Source organism: Hylobates moloch, unplaced genomic scaffold (assembly GCF_009828535.3).
Source record: "Hylobates moloch isolate HMO894 unplaced genomic scaffold, HMol_V3 SCAFFOLD_19, whole genome shotgun sequence".
Classification (NCBI taxonomy): domain Eukaryota; kingdom Metazoa; phylum Chordata; class Mammalia; order Primates; family Hylobatidae; genus Hylobates; species Hylobates moloch.
Genome location: NW_026652294.1, coordinates 47,535,670 through 47,551,225, shown reverse-complemented (window position 1 = coordinate 47,551,225; position 15,556 = coordinate 47,535,670). Strand labels below are relative to the sequence as shown.

General features: G+C 38.9%; 1 protein-coding gene across 4 annotated transcripts in view; it reads right to left on the bottom strand.

The window, feature by feature from the left end:
- Positions 1-15,556, bottom strand: part of SMURF2 (SMAD specific E3 ubiquitin protein ligase 2) — a 116,511-nt gene that overhangs the window by 31,532 nt on the left and 69,423 nt on the right. For all 4 annotated transcript variants that reach the window (XR_009211038.1, XM_032139650.2, XM_032139651.2 and 1 more), the window contains 5 exons: positions 14,985-15,050; positions 13,425-13,509; positions 10,757-10,840; positions 8,137-8,339; positions 5,860-5,944 (listed from right to left, as the gene is read on the bottom strand). Coding sequence is in view for 3 of the 4 variants with exons in the window: in XM_032139650.2 (XP_031995541.1) it covers positions 5,860-5,944; positions 8,137-8,339; positions 10,757-10,840; positions 13,425-13,509; positions 14,985-15,050 (523 nt within the window). In the remaining variant the exon portion in view is untranslated. The remainder of the gene's footprint in view (positions 1-5,859; positions 5,945-8,136; positions 8,340-10,756; positions 10,841-13,424; positions 13,510-14,984; positions 15,051-15,556) is intronic.

The window sequence follows — 15,556 nt, the reverse complement described above, 5'->3', positions numbered from 1 at the left end:
ACTATGTCCTAAGCATTGCTTCCATTTGGCTGTTCCAGAGTTGTATCCTCTATAATAAACTGGCAATAGAACTGCAAATTCTTATCCTCTACACTGTTAGAAAAAAATCTTTCAGTGAAGCTTCCAAAGTGTTGAAATTGCTGTTGTCATCCACCAGAAGAGAAAAGTCACTGCCCTTGGTGACATAATTGAGACTGCGTGTAATAATGTATGATATGCTCAGGTCATTTCCTGCCTTAAATGAATACTTTAGGCTACCAGAGCCATCTGTAGATACCAAAGAAATGACATACTCTGAAAGTGACCAAGCAAACTCAAGCATCTAGACAGTAGAACAGTTTTTGTGGTCCTCTTTTTATTAAAAAAAGAAGAAGAAAATAAAAGCAGCATGTTTATGTAAATTTAAATTGTAACAGTTAATTATAAGTAATCACAAATTTCATCAAAATCACAAAATCACATTTTAAAAGTTAAACCAGAAAAATGTTTTTCCTGAGATGACCCCTCCTTAGTCATAGTGAAATCAATGATGGGCACACAGGGACCTATGTTTGCTGAAGCAATGATTCTGACTTCTGCTATAGGTGTTCCAAGGGACTCCTGCTACAGAACAGCTAAAGTGTAGGAAAAAACACTATTTGAAACACTGCTAGTCTCAAAAGAGGCAAGGGAAAGTTCCAAGAATCCTCCTCAAATTTAAAAAAAAAGGGGGAGTTCGGGGGACTGAGTAAAGATGGGACCTGAGTGGCAGGTAGGCAGAGGGGCAGGCCAGCAGCAAGACTGGGATAGGAAACCTGAAGCTTCCTCCCCAAGCTGAGAACTCAAAGAGGGAGTTCAGCCTCCCAAATTCAGCCTCCCAAAGTGCTGGGATTATAGGTGTGAGCCACTGTGCCGGCCCCAAATAGATTTTTTTTTTTTTTTTTTTTTTTTTTTGAGACGGAGTCTCGCTGTGCCGCCCAGGCTGGAGTGCAGTGGCGCAATCTCGGCTCACTGCAAGCTCCGCCTCCCGGGTTCACGCCATTCTCCTGCCTCAGCCTCTCCGGGTAGCTGGGACTACAGGCGCCCGCCACCACGCCCGGCTAATTTTTTTGTAGTTTTAGTAGAGACGGGGTTTCACCGTGGTCTCGATCTCCTGACCTTGTGATCCGCCCGCCTCGGCCTCCCAAAGTGCTAGGATTACAAGCGTGAGCCACCGCGCCCGGCCCAAATAGATTTTTTAATGGTTCAGAAATGAAAAACAGGAGCTGGAGGCCATTATCCTTAGGAAGCTAAAGCAGGAACAGAAAACCAAATACTGCATGTTCTCACTTATAAGTAGGAGCTAAATGATGAGAACACATGGACACATAGAGAGGAACAACAGGTACTGTGGCCTATCAGATGGTGGAGGTAGAAGAAGGGAGAGGATCAGCAAAAATAACCAATGGGTACTAGGCTTAGTATCTGGGTGACAAAATCACCTGTACAACAAACCCCCTTGACACAAGTTTACCTGTAACAAACCTGTACATGTACCCCTGAACTTAAAAGTTAAAAAAAAATTAAAATAAAAAAATGAACAATTCCACTGATAAAATGTAGAATTTCATTTCATGTCATTTTATTTAGAATTTTATAAATCTACAGTCACACATGGGAGAGAGCTAAAGCACTGACTAAAAGAGCAAAACACTAGAAATAATCTTTATGTCTCACTGGGAGCTGGTTAAAGAAAAATGGAATGTTATACAGTCGTACAAAGTAATACAGATCTGTATTTCAAGACTACAGTCACTCAGTATGCAATATAACAAATAACAAGTCATTAATCATTGTTTTAAAGAGAAATGCAAAACATGATGACATGAGACTTCTTGGATAAATCGAGGTATCCTGGATATCTTTCAATAAAGTTTGTTTTAAAGAGTCTGACTTTACAATTTTATAAATATCTTTGAATAGTAATATTCTAATAGAATCTAAATATTTACAGTATACTTTCATAAAATATCTTCCATACAAAATGCTAGAGGATCCTCCAAAACAAAAGATGTAAGTTTTTAAGGTAATTTGGGGGATACAGAATAAGAAAAATAATCCCAAGTGTTATTTGATAAAATCATTCAAAATACATGTCAATACTCAACATGAGATATTCTTAAAGCTTCGCAGAAATCCTTTACTCATTAATAAAAAACTGACATGTTTCCTCTGGAATAAGAGCCTATTACCAACAGTGGTGCTGAAATCTGTCTCAATTTCAATTTCTGTTGCCAGCTTACATACTAGTCTTTCAACATATAACTCAAGGTCAACTTTTTCACTATTATAAATCATTTAGTTAAAAAAAAGATCATTTTTATTCTATACATTTCCTACAAATAATTTCTAATTATTTTAAAGAAAAGCTTATTATTGACCTTCAACTAGATAAACAGAATCCAAAAAGCTTTTTACAATTTATATAATAAAACTGATTTTGAAAAGTTAGGCCCTTGGATTTTTTTTTTTTTTTTAGTAAGCTTAAAAAAAAAAAAGTAAAATTTCCTCCCCACTACTTTTTATCTATTTATTTTTTTAGAGATGGAGTCTTGCTCTGTTGCCCAGGCTGGAGTGCCATGATGCGATCTTGGCTCACCACAACCTCCACCTCCCAGGTTCAAGCGATTCTTCTGCCTCAGCCTCCTGAGTAGCTGGGATTACAGGCACATGCCACCATGCCTGGCTAATTTTGTATTTTCAGTAGAGACAGGTTTTCACCATGTTGGCCAGGCTGGTCTCGAACTCCTGACCTCAAGTGATCCTCCTGCCTCAGCCTCCCAAAGTGCTGGGATTACAGGTGTGAGACACCGTGCCCGGCCCCCACTACTTTTTAAAAACTAACAGCTTATATTGTCAAGACATGGAAATGGCAACCTTGATAAAGTAATGAATAATAGCACATTCCCTTGGTTGCCACCCTCAAAGAATTCTGAGCTCTATAACACAAAGTAAGACATTTTCATAATCATAGTTTTATTTATAAATAGAGAATACCAAAGCAACCCAAGACTAGCTAGTCACATCTGTTTTTTATTCAAATACACAATAGAGTCCTGAGCATAAGCTTTAGGCAGGAAAAAAAACAACCTTCTGTGGGTTGTTTTGGGGGTTTGTTTTGTTCTGGAGGAGGGAGGCTGCTGTGCTTAACATAAAATATCCACATCCTACAAATCCTTTGTATGTGCAACATATAAAGTTGATTTAGAATTTAATATAGAATTCAATTTAGAATTCAAGCTTTTTTCCAGTTTCAGTTGGACTACTTCGTACTTTGCATCTGTTCATTAAAAAATAACTCAAAATAGGGCCAAGCACAGTGGCTCATGACTGTAATCCCAGCACTTTGGGAGGCCGAGGTGCACAGACTGCTTGAGCTCAGGAGTTCAAGACTAGCCTGGGTAACATGGCGTAACCCCATCTCTACTAAAAATACAAAAATTAGCGGGGTATTGTGGCGCATGCCTGTAGTCCCAGCTATTCAGGAGGCTGAAGTGGGAGGATGGCTTGAACCCAGGAGGCAGAGGTTGTAGTGAGCCAGGACTGCACTTCTGCTCTCCAGCCTGGACAGCAGAGCCAGATCCTATCTCAAAAAAAGAGAGGGAGGGAGGGAGAAAACAATGTTCCAAAAATTATGGTAAATCACTAAATTCATTTGTGTGTCATTTCATCTTCTTGAAGTTAAAAGTAATTGACATTTTGGTTAGTAAATGCAGTATCTGCAGCTGAAATACACAACTTTGGATATTTAAATTAAATTAGGACCAGGCACAGCAGCTCACGCCTGTAATCCCAGCACTTTGGTAGGTCGAGGCAAGCAAATCACCTGGGGTCAGGTGTTCAAGACAAGCCTGGACAACATGGCAAAACCCCGTCTCTACTAAAAATACAAAAATTAGCTGGGTGTGGTGGCAGGTACCTGTAATCCTAGCTACTCAGGAGGCTGAGGCAGAAGAATCACTTGAACCCGGGAGGCGGAGGTTGCAGTGAGCCAACACTGCACCACTGCACTCCAGCCTGGGCAACAGAATGAGACTCCATCTCAAAAACATTAATTAATTAAATTACGTTGTTTTCTAAAAATGAAATTTTATTAAGGAACACATAAAAGAACACTGAATACACTTATGAGGTTAAATTTTTTAAAGATTTTTTTTTTTAAGCTGAACCATAATTAAGAACATCAACCTGCCTTTTTTAAAGGGTATGTTGTGTTCTATGTTTTTCCCCAGGTCAATTTTCTTTTTCTGTCTTTTTTTTTTTTTTTGAGATGGGTCTCGTTCTGTCACCCGGGCTAGAGCACAGTGGTGTGATCTCAGCTCACTGCAACCTCCACCTCCCACCTTAGCCTCGCGAGCAGCTGGGACTACACGAATTTTCTTTCTCTTTTTTTGAAATGGGGTCTTGCCCCAGCCATCCCATTACTGGGTATATACCCAAATGATTATAAATCATGCTGCTATAAAGACACATGCACACGTATGTTTACTGCGGCACTATTCACAATAGCAAAGACTTGGAACCAACCCAAATGTCCATCAATGATAGACTGGATTAAGAAAATGTGGCACATATACACCATGGAATACTATGCAGCCATATAAAAGGATGAGTTCATGTCCTTTGTAGGGACATGGATGAAGCTGGAAACCATCATTCTCAGCAAACTATCGCAAGGACGAAAAACCAAACACCACATGTTCTCACTCATAGGTGGGAATTGAACAATGAGAACACTTGGACACTAGAAGGGGAACATCACACACCGGGGCCTGTTGTGGGGTAGGGGGAGGTGGGAGGGACAGCATTAGGAGATAAACCTAATGTGAATGACGAGTTAATGGGTGCAGCACACCAACATGGCACATGTATACATATGTAACAAACTTGCACGTTGTGAACGTATACCCTAGAACTTAAAGTATAATAAAATAAATAAATAAATAAAACACTTAAAAAAAAAAAAAGAAAGAAATGGGGTCTTGCTCTGTCGTCCAGGCTGGAGTGCTATAGCGCGACCAAGGCTCACTGTAGCTTCAACCTCCATGGCTTGAGCAATCCTCTTGCCTCAGCCTCCCAAGCAACTGGGACCACAGATGTGCTCCACCACATATGGCTCATTTTTAATCTTTGGTAGAGATCGGGTCTATGTTGCTCAGACTGGTTTCAAACTCCTGGGGCTCAAGTGATCCTCATACCTCAGTCTCCCAAAGTGTTGGGAATACAGGTAAGAGCCACCCTGCTTGGTGCCCTAGGACAAGTTTCAAACTCCGAAAAGATCCATGTTTTCATGCCACTTTTTTTTTTTCTGAGACAGAGTCTCGCTCTGTGGCCAGGCTGGAGTGCAGTGGCATGATCTCAGCTCACTGCAAACCTCCACCTCCCTGGGTTCAAGCAATTCTCCTGCCTCAGCCTCCTGAGTAGCTGGGACTACAGGCACACGCCACCACACCCAGCTCATTTTTGTATTTTTAGTAGAGATGGGGTTTCAGCATGTTGGCCAGGATGGTTTCGATCTCTTGACCTTGTGATCTGTCCACCTCGGCCTCCCAAAGTGCTGGGATTACAGGCGTGAGCCACCACGCCCGGCCTATTCCACTTTTTTTTTTAAGGGGAAGCAGGGGAGGGTGGCTAGGAACTGGTGAGGGAGGGGAGAACTGAGGTGGGATTGCAGAGAAGTAGGCAGGACTTTCTACTAAGTGTCAAAACTGAAATAACTATCAGAAGAGTCAAACTTTTACATCAACTATTTTTAAAAGGCAAAAATTTCTTAAAAATCAAAGAAATCCTAGGTGAAATGGCTTTTTGATGGTCTAAAGCGTGCTTAAAATACGTTCTTACCTGGGCACTCTTGGATCATGCCATGTGCTCACACCAGTCTGTGTATGTAAGAAATACACCTGGCCTTGTTGCGTTGTCCTCTGTTCTGTAAAATTAATAAACACTGATAACAAAAACATTCAGACTGTCCAGATCAAAGACAGTTACATACACTAAGATGATATACTAATAGGGAAAAATCTCCAAATTGCCAATCTATTTTATTATCAAAAAAGGGCTTTACAAATCATTTGTTCTGTCTCTTGGAAACAATTTTACAAATGTTGAGGGCCACAGGCCAGCTATCTACAAGCAAACTAAACTTACAACGTGGCTCAAATACTAAATATGTTGCAATGGAAAACAAATCAAGATTGTCACAATACTAATAACTAAAAAATTTTAAATGATGCATAAAAGGCTCTGAGAAAGAGGCTGGGCAACATTGGGAAGATTTGAGGAGGAACTTCCAGAAATTTTCAAAGAGTTTGGAGGCTGATAATGCTTACTATGCCTAATTTTATACCAAAGTTTTCTCTTTGCTACACAAAGGTGTATTCTCAAGATTACATTTGAGCTCAAAGAGAAGCAAAACAGATGAGATACTGGGGAGACATTCTATGTCATAAACAGAGATGGAAAAATAGCCAAATTAGAAAGAAGAGGACTAAAGAGCAAGCATGCACAAAAAGTCAAGGACAAAATCAACTCAAAGCCCTGGGGAAGACAGAGGAAAGGCCAGGGTGAAGAGAACAATCTATAAAAGGGTTTCTTTATGGTGGGTTTTGTTTTGTCTTTTTTTTAAAATACCAGAACCACTTTTCTTTAAACAAAATCTAACGAGAAGCTTCAATATATAAAACAATAAAACTATTACTAATATTTATTAGTATAAATCTAATTTGTTTATAAACATATAAAGTCAATAAATTTAAACTTCAAACTTTCACAAATTATAAACAAAATCATATTATTATAGAGGACAGCTATAATAATTTCAGCCTTGGTATCCACTTTATTTTTATGTTTTGGTTGTACAATTTTTTAAATTCAAATCACAGAAATATTGTAAAAGTATAACCACTCCCACTCTAAAGAGCTTGCCTTATAATCTCAAAGAGAAATGGCAGGAGAGAATTTCTTCTCAGGTCTGAACGTTGATAATGACAGTTAAAATTTACTATGCCAGACACTGTGCCAGCATTTCACATGAGATTAGATATCATTGATTTCTTGCAACAAACCTAGATGGTTGGTGCTACTATTTTCCTCTATAGAGGATAAAATTGAGGCTCAAAGAGGTTAAATAAGGTGCTCAGTGTTACATGGCAAAGCCAGGATATGAACCTAGGTCCTAGGTCTGCCTGTCACTCAAGCCTATAAGTTAATGACTGTGCTAAAAGTTAACCTTTGAGTCATAGCACAGTTAATGGACAAATTTTTTCAAATTAAAGAGCTAAAATACATTTAAAACTAAAATGAGAATCATGCATTTGCAGAAGAGTTTTAAAATATATTCTTGAGTAAAATAAAACAGATGTGGCAATTCCCAATGTTGGTCATTAGGTGTCAACATCAATCCAAAGTGGTTTATCTATAGTCTGTTAAGAAGGCAAAGATGTAAGTAACCTTGGTGAGCTTTTGGCAAGGAGAGGAAGTCAAGTTCAGACTATATACGAGGATTCACAAGATGGTATTAAATTAGAAACTTCTGTATTCTATCAGGAGAAGACTCATGTTATCTTCCACATGAAATTTTATAATCTAGGATTTTATATAAGATTGTAATCATTTTATGCAAACATAGAAGTGACTCAGTCATTTACAACAATCCAATCAGATAATCCAAAATTACAGACAATACAAATATATGATCAGAAATACGCCTTTGAAATTATTTCTAAATATATATGTCTAAAAAAATTACATCATAGGTTGAACTTCAGATTACTGTTATCAGTAACAATACCATCTTTCCTTTCTATACAGTGCCTATTTACAAAATAGTCTCACTTCATTTCGTATGCTTTTCACACTACCTTTGTTATAAACTAGTCATCTCACTTCATTATAGAAGAGCACAAACACTGAGGCTGAATGGCGAGCACAAGGTCAAACTGTTGGTTAGGTAGTCATCTACCACTTCAAAGACTTTTCAAAGTTGGGAGGTTTTATATTTATTTTCATGCAGAATCCCTAAGCTCAGATTAATAACTTTTTGAAAATATATATTGTGACTTCCTCAGCAAGCTGAAATCAGTAAACCACATTTTATTTTTCCTTTGCTAGTTGTCATACCATAGCCTTCTGGTAGGTCTGGAGGAGTATGTAAATGTGTCCTGCTCATGTAATTTCTATGTCGTTGTGACCTGACTCTCCTCTCTGCCAGCCTGGGATCTGAAGACTGTCCACATGTTGCACCATTTGTTCCACTAATTGGAGTGTTCTCATCAACAAAGCAGCTAAGAGGTCTGCCAGGGCTAGAATATTCGGATGCCGGTCTATTGAAAATTAACAAGGAAAAGACGTTATCAATTTAGATATCAAAAGTAGAGTTCTCTAGACAATATATATATACTGCAGTAACAATCACTTATCATATCTGAAAACAGGATGACTAATACAAGTATAATGACTTCAAGAACTCTGAGTAAAAGCAAACCTGAAGTCTCTAAGCACCAAAGAAATGCAAATGATAAGCATGTCATCAACTATGTATTTAAATGACTTTATTTTAATGACATTTGATATAAAATCCACATGTATCTGTGGATGTGAGACTGGCTTACAAAACACTGCTTGATCTAGCTACAGCCTCTCTCTCAGACCTGACTTCCCACCATTCTCCCTCCCACTCTGCTTCTGCCACACTCATATTCTTCCCGTTCCTTGAACTTGCCAAGGTCATTCCACCTAAGAGCAGTTGCTCTTCCTTCCACTTGGCATATTCTTTTCTCCTACCCTCCCTAGGCCTGGCTCTTTTTTGTCATTCAAATCAGTTTATTATTGCCTCCTAAGAGGTCCCTCAGACCTCCCAATCTAAAAAAGTCACCCAGTCATTTGACAATACATCACAAAAGGAAAGAAGACAGTTTGTCTCTTTAAGGGGCTTCCAGTCTACTATTGCAGATCTTTCAAAATAAAAAAATAATCAAGAGTTCATTCTTAAATTAACATGGCGGGGTACAGTGGCTCACACCTGTAATCCCAGCACTTTGGGAGACCGAGGCAAGTGGATCACTTGAGGTCAGGAGTTTGAGACCAGCCTGGCCAACACAGGGAAACCCCACCTCTACTAAAAATACAAAAATTAGCTGGGCGTGGGGGCGGGCACCTGTAGTCCCAGCTACTCGGGAGGCTGAGGCACGAGAATTGCTTGAATCCGGGAGGCAGAGGTTGCAGTGGGCAGAGGTTGCAGTGAGCCAAGATCGTACCACTGCACTCCAGCCTAGGCAATAGAGTGAGACTCCATCTCAAAAAAAAAAAAAAAAAAAAATTTACATTTAAAACAACAATCATCCTTTTATATATGTAGAAATTCAAGTTAATTTTACCGGTTAAATGAGTCAGAAGGAAATGGGTGTTCAAGTGAAATCTTGAACACTGACACAAGTACGTATTCATTTGTGCTCAGATATAATAAAAATGGGTACTTCAATAAATTCCTTGGCAGTTTAATACTAGAAATGCAACTTGGCAACATGAGCTAAGCTTTTACCTGACAGTTATAATGTAAAAGAGAAAACTTTGTGATCCAATGAGTTAAGCAATTAGTTCTGTATAAGTAAAAGTAAGCGCAGCTAATGAAAAGAATTTGGTATTTTATGCCTAGTGCCAGTCCTGCTCAAGACGGGGAAAACAGGCAAAACAAAACACTGCACAAGATGGCAAATTTTGTTCTCACTTAAAAGAGTGGGGAGAAGGGGATTCAGCCACATAGACTATTTGTTTTCAGTTATTTCAAAGGCACCTCTTTGCAGTTTCCAAAATTTATCTTGCATCCCTATGTCTTTATACAGTAAGCTCCATGAAGTGACTATACCTGACATTCTTCAAGATTTAGTTCAGAGATTCCTCTGCTTATCAACTTAATTCATTCGATTATTTTATTGTATTTTATATTTTCGAGACTGAGTCTCGCTCTATCGCCCAGGCTGGAGTGCAGTGGTGCAATCTCAGCTCACTGCAACCTCCACCTCCTGGGTTCAAGCAATTCTCCTACCTCAGCCTCCTGAGTAGCTGGGATTACAGGCACCCACCACCACACCCAGCTAATTTTTGTATTTTTAGTAGAGATGGGGTTTCTCCATGTTGACCAGGCTGGTCTCGAACTCCTGCTCTCAAGTGATCTGCCCACCTTGGCCTTCCAAAGTGTTGGGCTTACAGGCGTGAGCCACCATGCCTGGTCAATTTTTTTTTTTTTTGAGACAGAGTCTCATTCTATCACCCAAGCTAGAGTGCACTGACACGACCTTGGCTCACTGCAACCTCCACCACCTATGTTCAAGCAATCCTCCCACCTCTACGTCCCAAATAGCTGGGACCACAAGCACATGCCACGTGCCCCGCTAATTTTTTTGGTAGAGACAGGGTTTCCTCATGTTGCCCAGGCTGGTCTCAAACTCCTGAACTCAAGTGATCCACATGCCTTGGCCTCCCAAAGTGCAGGGATTACAGGCGTGAGCCACCACGCCCGGCCTCATTCAATAAATATTTTTTGAGTACCACTACAGGCCCTGGAGCTACAATGACAGCATAACCTGTCAAACAAACTGTTGAAGATCACTTTTAAAAAATAACAATGGCACCTGTTACAAGATCTACTGATCTACAACAGCAAAAACCAAGAAAAAAAATCTAGTAAAGCTGACAGAGGGTGGCTGGCATAGATCATGAGAAAATATTTGTACGTTCTTACCGTGTTGGGCGCTCCCATTGCGTAGTTCTTGTTATATGGTTTAGATACTGGATTCTTCCAGAGGCGGTTCTCCTTTCTTCCCAGCTTAAATAAAAATATTGAGTGATAAGGCATTAATAGGAAACTTGGACACAGAATGTTTTCAGTGCAACAAGCAAGCCAGTAAGATATCTGCTGTTACAAATCGGGAATGCCAATCTGAAGTATCAATTCACAGAATATAGAATTTTTTCAACTTATTTTAGAACTCTGTAATATATTTTATGGGATTCTGAAGCTTCTAAAGTATTTATGCTGAGGTGTAACAAATATTTTCTATCAGCCAAACTCTGAGAATTTTTAATGTCAACAATACACAATTAAATTCATATTAATTACTCCAGAATATGGAAAATGGCTATGCTAAAAATATATTTAGCCATAAAATCACGAGGTCTCTTGACTTCGTGATCCACCCGCCTCGGCCTCCCAAAGTGCTGGGATTACAGGTGTGAGACACCGCATCTGGCCAAAAGCTTTTCAAAGCATTTAGCCTACCCAAACTAATTTTTTAAAAATCAAGACTATTGGCCGGCGTGGTGTCTCACACCTGTAATTCCAGCATTTTGGGAGGCTTGCATTTTGGGAGGCCAAGGTAGACAGATCACCTGAGGTTAGGAGTTTGAGACCAGGCTCGCCAACATGGTGAAACCCCGTCTCTATTAAAAATACAAAAATTAGCTGGGCATGGTGGCATGTGCCTGTAATCCCAGCTACTCGGGAGGTTGAGGCAGGAGAATTGCTTGAACCGGGGAGGCAGAGGTTGCAGTGAGCCAAGATTGTGCCACTGCGCTCCAGCTGGGATGACAAGAGTGAAACTCCTTCCCCCCACGCTAAAACAAACAAACAAACAAACAAAAAAACACATCAAAACAGCTACTTTCTTTTTTTCTTTTCTTCTTTTTTTTTTTTTTTTGAGACGGAGTCTTGCTCCTTCGCCAGGCTGGAGCGCAGTGGTGCGATCTGAGCTCACTGCAACCTCCGCCTCCCGGGTTCAAGCGATTCTCCTGCCTCAGCCTCCTGAGTAGCTGGGACTACAGGTGCACACCACCATGCCTGGCTACTTTTTGTATTTTTAGCAGAGACAGTGTTTCACCATGTTGGCCAGGATGGTCTCGATCTCTTGACCTTGTGGTCCTCCCGCCTCAGCCTCCCAAAGTGTTGGGATTACAGGCGTAAGCCACCATGCCTGGCCAAGACCACTACTTTCTATCAACTCTTTATCATAATTCATTTAATGAAAAAGAGCCAAATGACTACAGAAATGTGATAATGTTAATATTTCTACAAAGATACTGGCAGAGGTTGAACGGCTCTAAAAGACAGAAAATAAAGAGATGCTAGGGTATTCCCCCCCCCCGCCCCGTGATTACAATTATGGTACAATAATGTAGGGCAAGTTTAGAACAATAAGCCTTATTACTGCTGGCACTCTCTCAATATTGATTAGTTATTTCATCCTAAATTTCCTTTTCAAAAATACCACAATCTACCTCATATCTATAAAAGAGCTAACAGACATACCTAGAAGCTAAAGTGATCTACGAACAGTAAATTATAGTGATTTTTAACAGTTTAAAAAATGAGTAAATACCATAACCTGGGTATAAAATTTTGTATAAAAAATAATTGGAGTTAAAATTTAACCATTTATATACTTCAATGGATGCAATTATTACATGTAAGTTATATCTCATCGAAGTTAATTAAAAATACTTTGAATGTTAAAAATAAAATCAAAAAAGAGAACTAGTATCAAAGAGACCAATGATAAAAATCATGACTTTAGAATCAAGACAGGTTTGTGTGTTTTGGCTCTGCCATTTACTATGTGGCCTTAGGCAAATTACTTAACTTCTCTCTTAGTTTTTGAGGGTAACAATAGTAGTAGCAATAGAAATAATACTAGCTAATTATTTACTAAGCACTTATTTTATGCAAGAACTGTGCTAAAGTGCCTTAACTGAATTATTTTATTTAATCCTCTCAACAGTTTATGAGTATGCTATTATCACTCATACTCTTTTGTAAATAAATATAAACCAAAGCACATGGAAGTTAAATAAATTAAGATCATAAAGCCAGTACACAAAAGAGTAAGGATTAGAATTCAGGTGGTCTGATTCCAGAAGCATGGCTATATACTGCCTTCCAAGATGCTACGAGAATTAAATTATATGTACATAAAGTGCTTATAACAGTATCTGCCATATACATGCTCAGTTAAATCTTACTATGTTATTTTAATTACTATTACACAACTTATGCATCCCATCCCTCTTAAATATAGCAATGTTTCTAATTTAGCACTTGCATGGCCTGTTTTGAATAATTTAATCAAGCAACTTTTTTTTAACTAGGTAATATTTACAAGAGAGTTACATTTGTCAAGAAATTTCATGTGTCTCCTAGTCAAAACTCTTAATAACCAAATTTAACACATCTAATTTGTGGCCTACTTTATAAATTTGTCGTGACAAGATCTTCCATTAATTTTACAATTAGAAGGAAAATCTACATTCAATATACAATAAACACCATTTAATATACAATAAACACCCACTTATTTCTATTCTTTTAAGGATATTATCTATATATTTCTCTAATGATTTCAGTGATGTTAGCTTACCCGTCTGGTAAATCATTATCAAATAAACGACTGCAGTCCACAACTTGTCCTCCTGTGCCTATTCGGTCTCTGGACTGAAGACTTACTATTAAATGACAGAAATATTACTAAGATTCGTACAAATAGAACTATTATAATCAAAAATTTCTATCTTTAGAAGACATCTGGCTTAGCTTATTTTAATACTTTAGAATGAACTCTTTGGTTTCTACTAAAATTTATAATTTCTCTTCCCATAGATTTTTTCCCTTCAGGAGTAGTATTAGAATTCTAAGGTTTTCTACACTTTATTATGTTCATGGAAGAAGCATAATTCCTTTTCCACCATAGTAATGGTGCATAGCAGAGTCACTACTGTACTTAAGAAGAGGCATAGCTGGGCGCGGTGGCTCACGCCTGTAATCCCAGCACTTTGGGAGGCCGAGGCGGGCGGATCACGAGGTCAGGAGATCGAGACCATGGTGAAACCCCGTCTCTACTAAAAATACAAAAAATTAGCCAGGCGTGGTGGCAGGCGCCTGTAGTCCCAGCTACTCGGAGAGGCTGAGGCAGGAGAATGGCGTGAACCCGGGAGGCGGAGCTTGCAGTGAGCCGAGATTGCGCCACTGCACTCCAGCCTGGGAGACAGAGCGAGACTCTGTCTCAAAAAAAAAAAAAAAAAGGAAGAGGCATAACATATTAAGGGTGTATTCATGTACAAAGAAGTTTGAAAAGTCCACATTAATTTGACTTTAATACTTGATCATCTGACCATCTAAAAAATACACTGGGCTGGGCGCAGTGGCTTCTGCCTGTAATTCCAGCACTTTAGGAGGCCGAGGCGGGCGGATCATGAGGTCAGGAGATCGAGACCACCCTGGCAAACATGGTGAAACCCCGTCTCAACAAAATACAAAAAATTAGCCGGGTGAGGAACTACGGGCGTGGTGCGCGTGCCTGCAGTCCCAGCTACTGGAGAGGCTGAGGCAGGGGAATCACTTGAACCTGGGAGGCAGAGGTTGCAGGGAGCCGTGATTGCACCACTGCACTCCAGCCTGGCGAGAGAACGAGACTCCGCCTCAAAAAAAATAAAAAATAAAATAAAAAATAAATAAATAAATAAATAATAAATAAAAATACACTGTATTCTAGCAAGAGGGCCATCCTGGTATTCCAGCAAGAGAGTAATCTTTGGACTGATGGAGTTTTAACAGGACACCATTATCCAGTGTAGTATAAAACCACCACAAAGAAAGAAGAAGCAAGAGATGTGAATTCCAGAGCAGGCTCTAGTAACTAGTTTAGCACTGTCTGAACTTAGTGCTCTACTATATTAGGATACTTTGAAAGAATTATTTCCTGAAGGATCAACGGTTCTTCACAAAACTTTTTTTTTACATTAACGTTTTTTAAATTAAGTTAACCTGGATCCTGGATTCACTGTAACATTTTACCTGGCTCATTTAATTCAGGCCAACACAATGAAGCGACAGTTATTATACTTTGATTTAAAAGGTATTTTACACTTTAGGTCAGTTTGAATGAAACCAAAATTCATGTAACTTTAAATTCCACACTTACCTACTATCTGTCCTCTAACTGTATCATTGTCATTTGGCCCAAGTTTGCATAAATCCAACCTCTGATCTATTTGAAGTCAACAAAGAAAGCAACGAAAAAATTAGCTGGTATCAGAGGTTCTAATATCTATAGAGTGACAATAAATTTCCACAATCCATTAGAAATCAAACCTATCATTTAGACAGTTCAGATTTCAAAAACCAAACACTGGTGTATTACATTGCCAACATGCAGTCACTTTCTCTCCAAAACTTTTAGACCACTTTAGTCTGAGTCTTAATAGTTGTTGGTCTTAAGGAATTTATCCCTGAGCCTTGGTTTTCCCACGTATGACAAGATGTGAATCCTCATATTTTTTTTGAGGATTAAATCAGATAATTATGCAAAACTCTCAGCATAGTGCCTGGCACATAAGTGGTCAACAAATGCTAGTTGTCATTATCATTTTTTAACTAACCATTTCAAATGACATGGACCCAAAAAAGTATTAATAAGAAGCCAAGAATGAACTGTAAAATCTGAGTTTGCATCAGTTCTTCACTCATTCATTTAGGAGCAACTCGTTTATTCTC